The following is a 10,057-nucleotide window of genomic DNA, read 5'->3' on the forward strand; positions in this document are numbered from 1 at the left end:
CTGCAGCAGGGGGACACACACACATCACACAGCAGGGCTCATTTCCTCCAGCAGGGGGCAGCAGCAGGGGCTAGTGGGTCAAAGGGCTAACGACAACGGAACCGACCAGAATGCTAGCGCAGGTGTGAAGGATGCACAACCTCCCAGGGCCAGCGGTGGTAACAGGCTACAAAGAAACTTTCCTTTAATTAAGCAAATTAACACAGAGGGTGAATTCACACGCTGAGGGGCTGGGTTGGAGTCAGCGCCCCCTGGCAGGGATAGGCCGTGTGTCCCATTCCCCACCCGCTAAGCCAGCCGGTCGCCCCCCCGCCACGTTGGGGCTGGATCTGAGCTGGCGCCCCCTAGGGGGCATGAATCGCATACTTACTACCCTGGTTTTAAGCAGGTGCCAGAGCTTAAAATAGCTGCTTTTAGGCGCGTCTCTACGGAACGATGGCTTGCAGTACCCGAGCTGGCCACTGGGAGCAGCCAACCTTACATCTCCACTCAGATCGGAGATAGGAAAGCTCCCTGGTGAAATCCCAGACTCCCTTTTTATCTGGCTGTGAAAATAGACTTAGGGGAAGGATGGTTTTGTGGTTCAGGCCCCTGGACTGGGTCCCCAGACACCTGCATTCTATTCCTTGTTCTGCCACAGACTCCCTATATCACCTTTGACAAGTCGCTGCACCTCCCACATGCCTCAGTTTCCCCATTTGCAAACTAGGGACGATAATCCTGTCTTTGCCCATTTAGACTGGAATTCCTAGAAGCAGGGGCTGTTTCACTGTGGGTTTGTGCAGTGCCTGGCACAACGGGGGCCCTGCTCTTGGATGGGGCCAGTGTAGCCTCAAGCGCCTCTTGTAACTTCCTGAAGACGTGGACTCGCCCAGCCTCAGCCTCTCAAAGTTCCCTCCGTCCCTCTCGCCCTCCCCTGTTTCTCGCCGTCTCTTCCCCCTCCACCTGCCTCTGTCCCTCAGCCATTCTCCTCTACCCCTCAACTTTCACTTCCCTGCCACTTGAACAGACGGGGTGCGTCCTCTCCACAGAACAATGGCAGCGCCTTCCCTCCCTAAATCATATATCCCCACTCAGACTTGAGTCCCTGTTCCGTATTTACACAAAGTCTAATTATTCTCCTGGTGTAGCTGGGCCAGTCCCTGTTGGGGTCAAGGTGGAGATATTGGAGTCTGGGTTTGATCCCGCAAAGTCACAGCTGGTGAGAAACGGGGAAATGGGTGTTGCGGGAAGGTTGTTCAGACCAGGTCAACCCCCAAATAAAAAGCAAATGAACACTCTCCCAGCAAATTCTTGACAGTTTCACCATCGCTCCATGAAGGTGGGGAGGGATAGCTCAGTGGTTTGAGCATTGACCTGCTAAACCCAGGGTTGTGAGTTCAATCCTTGAGGGGGCCATTTAGGGATCTGGGGCAAAAATTGGGGCTTGGCCCTGCTTTGAGGAGGGGGTTGGACTAGATGACCTCCTGAGGTCCCTTCCAAGCCGGATATCCTATGAAGGAGCCAGTGGGAAGATTTTGTCCGTTCTTGTTCCACACGGACACAGGACTAGCCCAAGGTGTTGATGGATGAGGTGGGATTGTTAGGAGTTCCCATCCCACATGCCCTAGTGCTAGTCCAGAGTGATGGTGGATGCGCTGGGATTAGTGGTGCTCCAGTCCCACATGGCCCCAGGTCTAGTCCAGGGTGTTGCTGGTGAGGTGGGATTGTCGAAGTGGCTGTCCCACGTGGCTGAGAGCTATTCCAGGGGGTTGGTGGAAACAGTGATGCTCTCTGGGTTCCCATCCTGCAGCATCTCCAACTTGGCCTCCTCGCGCCGCTGGATGGTCCGCCCCGTCCCCTGCCGCGTGCTGGACATCTCTGAGGCCGTCCCCTCAAAGAGCTTGGCCATGAAGCCTATGCCGGCTGACTTAATCAAGGCACCGCCGGTGAAGGTATAGAGGATGGGGTTGACACTGCTGCTGAAGAAAGCCAGGGCCGTCAGGGTGGGCCGGGCCAACTTCCCGGCCATGATGAGGCCCTTGGAGTGGCTCAGAGCCCCAGCCACATCTAGGATGTTCACCACGTGGAAGGGTAGCCAGAAGAGGGCGAAGGCAGCCACAATCAGCACAATGAGCCGGTTGGTGCGGCGCTTCCTCCGGAAGCGGGTCTCCTGCAGCCTGCGCCCGATGACGCAGTAGCTCCAGATGATGGCAGTAAAGGGCAGCACAAAGCCGGTCAGGGTCTCAAAAAGGTTGTGGAAGACAAGGTGGCCAGTGGCGGGATGGGACAGGTCGCAGAGCAGGTGCCTGCCCCTGTGCACCAGCTTGCGGTAGAAGATGACGGGCAAGGCAAGGAGGAAAGAGACCATCCAGATGGCCAGGACCAAGGACCTGACCACCAGGGCGGTCCGGATCTTCTGGGAGATGAAGGGCTTGGTGACAGCTAAGCAGCGGTCCAGACTCATGAGGGTGATGAGGAAGATGCTGGCGTACATGCTGACGCCGCAGACATAGTGGCACAACTGGCAGACCACAGGGCCGAACTCCCACTTTCCGACGCTCAGGAGCCGAAGGAAGAACGGGGAAGTGAGCAGCACGGCGCAGTCGGCCAAGGCCAGGTGGAGGATGAGGAGGCAGGTGACCGTGCGCTTCTGGACACGCCAGAGAGCACTCCACACCACGAAGACGTTGCCCGGGAAGCCCAGGATGAAGGCCAAGGAGAGCACGGTCAGCCCCAGCTTGGCGCCGGGCAATGGGGGCAGCGCACCTGGCTGGGCAGTGGCATTGAAGGTGGCGTTGGTCATTGGGGCGAGAGAAGGGTCTGGAGGATAGGAAGGTGAGTGAGAACTACAGTAAGGACTCTGTACTGCATCTCCTGCCTCAGTTTCCATAATCCCAAATACAGCCCTCCATCCCCCTCCACCGCTCCACCCGTCCCCATACGCACCCCTCCATCCCCCCTCATTCCCCCCTCCATTCACCTATACACCCCTCCATCCCCCCCACATACACCGCCCTATCCTCCCACTCCTCTGTCTATACATCCCCATATGCACCCCTCCATCCACCTATACCCCCCTCCGTCCCCCCACATGCACACATCCACCCGCCCACTCCTCTGTCTATCTATCCCCATTCACAACCCTCCATCCCCCACCTATGCCCCTCCATTTCCCCACACTCCTGTCTATCCATCGCCATACACACCTCTCCATCCCCCATGCTGCTGTATCCAGTCCCATAAGCACCCCTGCCTATCCATCCCCATATGCACCCCCTCCAGCCCCCACATACACCACTCCATCCCCCATACTCCTCTGTCTATCCATCTCCATATGTCCCTATCTATACCCCCATACACACCCCTCCATCCCTCCACATGCCTCGTTCTATCCATCCCTCCCACACCCATCCATCTCCCCACTTCCCTCTGTCTATCCATCCCTATGGACATCCATCCACGCCGCCATCTACTCCATACATATCCATCCCCACATAACCCCGTCTATCTCCACATCCACTCCTCCATGCACCCCACCCCATTGTCTATCCATCCTCATGTACATCTCTCCACCTCCAGCCACACCCCTCCAGCCACCCCCACTCGTCTATTTATCCCCATATACATCCACCCCCTCTGTCTATCTATCTACCCACCCCCGTACGTCCCCTGCATCCATCCCCCCATTCATCGCCATACACCCACCGTCTATCTGTCTATCTACCTGTCTTCAGCCTCCACTTTGCTCCGCGGCAGTGGTGGGGGTAGGGGAGGGGATGGACGGGTGGCTCTCAAGGCGGGAAGAGGTGTATGGTTTCCTGAGGACAATGTGGGTTGCTGATGGGGCAACTTCCTCCCTGCGCTTACACGGTGCTAATTCCACCCGTCATTTCACAGCAAAAGGGGGGTAGATTGTGGGAAGGAGGAGAGGGAGACACCTCCCCGTGAAAGAGCCGACCAGGGGACTGGAGGGCAATGGGGAGGGCAGGAGTTTGGCAGCACCCCAGGACCCAGGGACCCGACTGCCCTCCACCCCCACTGACTTAGATGATGTGGTTCCCCCCCATACACCCCCCAGCTCTGCCACCGACCCGCAGCCCCCTGCTGGCCCAGCCCAGCCCCCACCCCCAGCTCTGCCAGTGCCCCTCACAGCCAAACCGCAGCCCCCTGCTAGCCCAGCCCTGGGCTCCCCCCAGTTCTACCGGTGCCCCTCACTCCCGACCCGCAGCCCCCTGCTAGCCCGGCCCTGGGCTCCCCCCAGGTCTGCTGGTGCCCCTCACTCCCAACGCACAGACTCCTGCTAGCCCAGCCCGGTCATCCCCACAGCTCGGCATGAACTGAATGCTTACGGCTAATCCTTAGGACCTTCTTGCCCTAGTCAAAGCTTCCTCCAGCCGCATCAGCTGTGGGGCGTCTCTCAGAGCCACCCCAGCCCGTCTGGCTGCTCCGAGGTGGCTGAGTCAGTGGGTACGAGCATCTAGCGGAAGCTTCAGCAGCATTGGGTAACCCACAGGCAGATCCGCCCCGCTGAGAGCTGGGTGTCTCGGGGGAGGTGACCTAAAAGCAAGTGGGGAAAATGGGGTCACTTTTTTTTCAGGGTTGGGAGGGGATAGTTGCATGTCGAAGACAAAGCTCCCTACTGTCAGGACATCGGGTCACCCTCAGTGGAGGGGAAAAGGGACCATGCTTCTTGGGACCCAGGCGTCCGGCTCTGCTTCCTCTCCCCCCTTCCCCAGAGTGGAGCCCATTGGGAGGGAGGCGAAAGGAAAGCTGGAAACCTCTATCCCCCTTCTCCCCTACCCCCACCTCCCCGGAGCCCTGGACTGGATCAGTGAGTGAAGTGACCCCCGCCCTGATGCTGGAGAACAGGTTCCCACATGAGGATCACGCCTTGTGTCGAGTCACACCCCCTGCAACGACTGTGGGGGGAGAGCGCCCCCGATGAGCCCCCTCCCCACAGCACAGCGCCCCCTAGCACCACACAGGGGTCAGCACTGACTGTGGGGAGAGCGCCCCCTACTGAGCCCCCACTCCCTGCAGCACAGCGCCCCCTAGCGACGCACTAACAGTGGGGGGAGAGCGCCCCACTGAGCCCCCTACTGAGCCCCCACTCCCTGCAGCACAGCGCCCCCTAGCAACGCACTGACAGTGCGGAGAGAGCGCCCCACTGAGCCCCCGCCCCTCCTCACTCCCTGCAGCACAGCGCCCCCTAGCGACGCACTGACAGTGGGGGGAGAGCGCCCCACTGAGCCCCCGCTCCCCCTCACTCCCTGCAGCACAGCGCCCCCTAGCGACGCACTGACAGTGGGGGGAGAGCGCCCCACTGAGCCCCCGCCCCTCCTCACTCCCTGCAGCACAGCGCCCCCTAGCGACGCACTGACAGTGGGGGGAGAGTGCCCCACTGAGCCCCCGCCCCCCCTCACTCCCTGCAGCACAGCGCCCCCTAGCGACGCACTGACAGTGGGGGGAGAGCGCCCCACTGAGCCCCCGCCCCCCCTCACTCCCTGCAGCACAGCGCCCCCTAGCGACGCACTGGGGTTAGCACTGACTGCAAGCTCTGAATCAGCTCAATGAGTCTGGTGGCACCTTACAGACTAACAGATTTTTGCGGGCATAAGCTTCTGTGGGTAAAAAAACCCACTTCTTCCGATGCATCAGTGCTGTCACTTCCCGATCTACTTCATACTGTTTGCTCGTGTGGGCTGAGGAGAGCCCAGCCCTACACATTTAAAGAAGCATAGAAATGTGGAACGGGGAGGGACCTTGAGAGGTCACCGAATCCAGCCTCTGCATTGAAGTTTGTGATGCCTCAAAAGCAGATTGGCACCCTGACTCACAGCCTCCCCACCCCCCACAACCACTCGACCCAACTCCCCAAGCAAGCCAGGATAGACCCCTGGAGCCCTGACTCTCAGCCTCCCTACCACCACCACTAGATCCAACTCCCAAAGTGAGCCAGGATAGAACCCAGGAGTCCTGGTTCCCAGCCCCCCTCCCTGCTCTAACCACGAGACCCCACTCCCTGAGCCACAATCGAACCCAGGAGTCCTGGTTCCCGGCCCCCCCACACGGTCTAACCACTAGACCCCACTCCCTGAGCCCTGGGCCCCCCACGCACAACCCACTAGACCCCACTCCTCTCCCAGAGGCTGGGATCGACTCCACCTTTAATTGACCCAACCCAACTTGTAAAGGTCTGAAAGCTTTTCATGACTTCCTGAAGTTGAACAGGAACTCGGGGTGTCAGATGAATTTTCAATACCTATGAAGTGGTTTATTACAGTTAGTTCGATGTAACATAAACATGGGCTCTTAACACACCAATGATCGATTTATCTACAGATCTACTGACCAAAGAATGAGTTTGATGTATGTAACCCTCAACCCATCACCTCACGTGGGTGTTGTTTGAGCAAAGAACTTGTTGCCCTGTGGTTCAGAGACAAGATGGTATCGGTCCATAAATTCAAAGCATGATATTTTTAGTACTGTCAGCACAAACCTGAGTCAGATCAGGCCTTCCTGTTGTGGCAGGTGCTGCAGAGATCCCCACCGAGATCAGGGCCCAGATTGTGCCAGGTGCTGCCCAGACCCCTGACTGAGATCGGGGGGCCCTCCCTTGTGTCGGGGGTTGCACAGACTCAGAAGGACAGCCAACTCCTGCCTTATTTACAAACTAAATAGACAAGGGATGGGAGGAGAAACTGAGGCAGAGAGAGAGGACGTTTCTTGCCTAAGGACTCATAGCAGATCAGTGGCAGAGCCAGGGATGGAACCCAGGAGTCCTGATGCCCAGCCCTCAATGTTCTAACCCACCACACCCCACTCCTCTCCCAGAGCTAGGGATAGAACCCAGGAGTCCTGGCTCTCAGCCACCACTGCTCTAACCACTAGACACCACTCCCCTCCCAGAGCGGGGGATAGACCCCAGGAACATTGACTGGGTAGTGCTATCCATATAACAACCTTTGTATTACGTCAGGTGAGTAGCTGGCCTGGCCTCTCTTCTGCACGGTCTGTGGGATAAGAGGCAGTTATTGGGCAGAACGGGTGCTGCTCTGTATTCACGGCACCTACAGGTGGTAACCGCATGAGTCCATGGGGCAAGGGACAGCGGCATGTGCCCTGGGCCGCACCCGGCAGAGTCATGGAGCCAGTCTGGGAGCAGGGCCGTTCCTATGTCTTTCTCGTCTATGACCTGGACTCGCAATGCCCACATTTCACCACAAGGAGGCAGCAGTTTGCTCTCATTAATACAACATGGGAATGGGAGTCCAGCACAAAGACATTCCCCTTTAAATGCCCCTTAAAGGGGAAGTGACCCTGAAATTTGGACTCTGGCAGTGAGAAACGGTGTCCTTAAAGGGGACATCTCCCTGAGGATCAGAGTCTGGCAATGAGAAATTCCACTCTTAAAGGGAAAGTCTCCATGCTGATGGAGTCTGGCAGGGATAAACTGTGCCTGTGAAGGGCGTGTCCCATGACACAGGAGGGGCACAAGAACGTAAGGCAGCAGTGTTTGGCAGTAAGAAATTTCCCTTTAAGAGCAAATTAAAGGGGAAGCATCTATGAGGGCCAGAATCTGGCAGTGAGAAATGTTTGGCACAACTTCCCTTTAAAAGCAAATTAAAGGGGAAGTGTCCATGAAGACAAGTATCCAGCAGTGAGAAATGTCTGGCAGCGAGAAACTCTCCTTTAAGAGCAAATTAAAGGGGAGGTGTCCTTGAGGACCTGCTCTTAAAGGGAAAGTGTCCATGAGAAGTCATGTCCAGCAGAGAGAAACTTCACCCTTAAAGGGAAAGCACCCGCAAGGGCAGTGAACAAGTAGGACTGCATAAGGGAGGGCTAAGGGGCTGCAGCTTGGTGTGGATCCTGTCCAGGGGGTGTCAACTGCCCTATGGTCCCGTCCTGCTTGGCCCCCTCCCCCCATGCCTGTAGCTGCCCTATCTCCATGCCTTCCCTTGCCACTGTGTCCTTGTCTAGGTCCCTCTGGGAGGGCGACTTCTTGTGCACCTCCCCGGAGGCCCCCTCGAAGAACTGGGCAATGAACTTGGCCCCTGAGGTCTTGATCAGGTCCCCGGCGGCGAAGACGTAGAGGACGGGGTTAATGCTGCTGCTGAGGAAGGCCAGGGCGGTGGCCCCCGCCCGGCCAGCCTTCCACGCATGGCCCAGGCTCTCCGCCACCCTCCCTGAGGCCACGTTGGAGGCCACCTGCAGCACATTGACCACGTGGTAGGGCACCCAGAGGGCAGCAAAGCAGAGCACCACGGCGGCTATGAGCTTCCCTGTCCGTGCTCCCCGGCGGTGCCACCGCCGGCCCCGCAGCTGCACCAAGATGGCGGAGTAGCAGCCCACAATGACTGCAAAGGGCACCACAAAGGCCACCACCGTCTCCATGGTGAAGTGGAAGACAGCCAGGCCCGGTGTGGCATGGCACGGCTCGCAGATCAGCCACCGCCCTGACTGGTCTGACAGCAGCTGCCGGTACACGAAGGCCGGGACAGCCAACAAGACAGCCGCTGCCCAGAGGGCGGCCAAGATCTTGACCACCAGGTGCTTCTTGCGGATGGCTTGGGAGAGGTAGGGCCGGCTGACGGCCAAGCAGCGGTCCACACTCATGAGTGTGATGATGAAGATGCTGGCGTACATGTTGACGCAACAAAGGTAGTAGACGCCTTTGCAGACGGCAAGGCCGAAGAACCAGGTCTTGAAAGTGAGGAAGAGGATGAAGAAGGGCGTGAGCAGGAGGACGGCCCCGTCGGCCATGGCCAGGTTGAGGACCAGCAGGCAGGTAACTGAGCGGCAGCTGGGCTTCATCTTCCACAGGATGCTCCACACCACAAACAGGTTGCCCGGCAGCCCGATCAGAGCGGCCAGGAGGAGGAAAACGATTCCGGTCACGCTGGAGACCGAGGACGTCAGGAGGGTGACGTTGCTGGAGGTGTGCAGGCAGCTGTTCATGGTGGCATCGGGCATGGGGCCAGGACAGATTTCCCTGTGGGGGAGGGAGGAGATGAGGTTAGAAGGGTTGAGATACAACAGAGATGGAGGGGATGGCATCTAGTGAGAGAGAGAGAGAGAGAGAGAGAGAGAGAGAGAGAGAGAGAGAGGGTGTATGGAGATAGATAGCTAGATTAGCTAGATAGAGGGTACGGGGATGGATGGATGGATGGATGGATGGATGGATGGATGGATGGATGGATGGATGACAAGAAAGAGATACAGGTGGTTTATGAGGATAGACCAATGGATAGATGGAAGAACACAGGAGGTTCGTATGGGGAGATAGATTAGAAAAAGAAAGTGCATTAGAAAGAAAGAAAGAAAGAAAGAAAGAAAGAAAGAAAGAAAGAAAGAAAGAAAGAAAGAAAGAAACCCACACTCTGTCAGTACCCCTTAATCCTGACATGCAGCCCCCTTCTATCCCAGCCCTGTGCTCCCCCCCGAACTCTGCCGGTGCCCCTCACTCCCAACCCACAGCCCCCTGCTAGCCCAGCTCTGCCCCCCCCACCCCCGCCAGTGCCCCTCACTCCCAACCTGCAGCCCCCTACTAGCCCAGCTCTGCTGGTGCCCCTCACTCCCGACCCAGCGTACCCCACTGAGAGGCCTCCAATCCAGGCGGGCGTGTCCTGTCCTCTCCTAGCCCAGTCCCTCCATGGCCGGGTGGGGGCTGGCTGGAAGCTCGGCACGTCTGGACTGGAGCCGCTGAGTAATGGGGCCCCAGAGCATGGGGCTGGGCCGAGGAGCAGCCAGGCGGGTTAGCAGGATCCCTCCAGCCGCTTCTGTAGGCTCCCAGGGAGGGAAGGTTCGGGTGGGGGCACACCTCGGAGCGCCCAGGGCTGGAAGAAGTGGCTTCTGGAGACTCTGTCATTCCTCCTGTCCCCGCCCCGCTCCCGACACCCACAGGGAAAAGATGACAGCGCAGGATGGGTGCTGGGGGCTGATAAGGTCCCCGGAGCCCTCTGCGAGAGAAAACCTGGAGGGCTCTGAGAGCTTTCACACGCCTCTGCCCCTCACTCCCGACCCGCAGGCCCTGCTAGCCCAGCCCCGGGACCCCCCCTGCCCTGCCGGTGCC

General features: G+C 58.4%; 2 protein-coding genes across 3 annotated transcripts; both read right to left on the bottom strand.

Moving 5' to 3' along the window:
* Window positions 1–159: 159 nt before the first annotated feature.
* On the bottom strand, window positions 160–4,539 carry LTB4R (leukotriene B4 receptor). Of its 2 annotated transcripts, XM_073308588.1 has the most exons (3): window positions 4,332–4,539; window positions 3,707–3,800; window positions 160–2,802 (listed from the first exon to the last, which is right to left on the bottom strand). In XM_073308588.1, exon 3 carries the CDS (start codon window positions 2,783–2,785, stop codon window positions 1,739–1,741), a length of 1,047 nt encoding a protein of 348 aa, XP_073164689.1. In that variant the 5' UTR covers window positions 2,786–2,802; window positions 3,707–3,800; window positions 4,332–4,539; the 3' UTR covers window positions 160–1,738. The 2 variants fall into 2 exon arrangements, with proteins under 2 accessions (XP_073164689.1, XP_073164688.1); XM_073308587.1 differs by lacking the exon at window positions 3,707–3,800.
* A 1,614-nt stretch (window positions 4,540–6,153) lies between these two features.
* LTB4R2 (leukotriene B4 receptor 2) lies at window positions 6,154–9,808 on the bottom strand. Its single transcript, XM_073309369.2, has 2 exons — window positions 9,577–9,808; window positions 6,154–8,977 (listed from the first exon to the last, which is right to left on the bottom strand). Exon 2 carries the CDS (start codon window positions 8,956–8,958, stop codon window positions 7,828–7,830), a length of 1,131 nt encoding a protein of 376 aa, XP_073165470.1. The 5' UTR covers window positions 8,959–8,977; window positions 9,577–9,808; the 3' UTR covers window positions 6,154–7,827.
* Window positions 9,809–10,057: the final 249 nt, after the last annotated feature.

This window comes from Lepidochelys kempii, chromosome 13 (genome assembly GCF_965140285.1).
Source record: "Lepidochelys kempii isolate rLepKem1 chromosome 13, rLepKem1.hap1, whole genome shotgun sequence".
Taxonomy (NCBI): Eukaryota; Metazoa; Chordata; order Testudines; family Cheloniidae; genus Lepidochelys; species Lepidochelys kempii.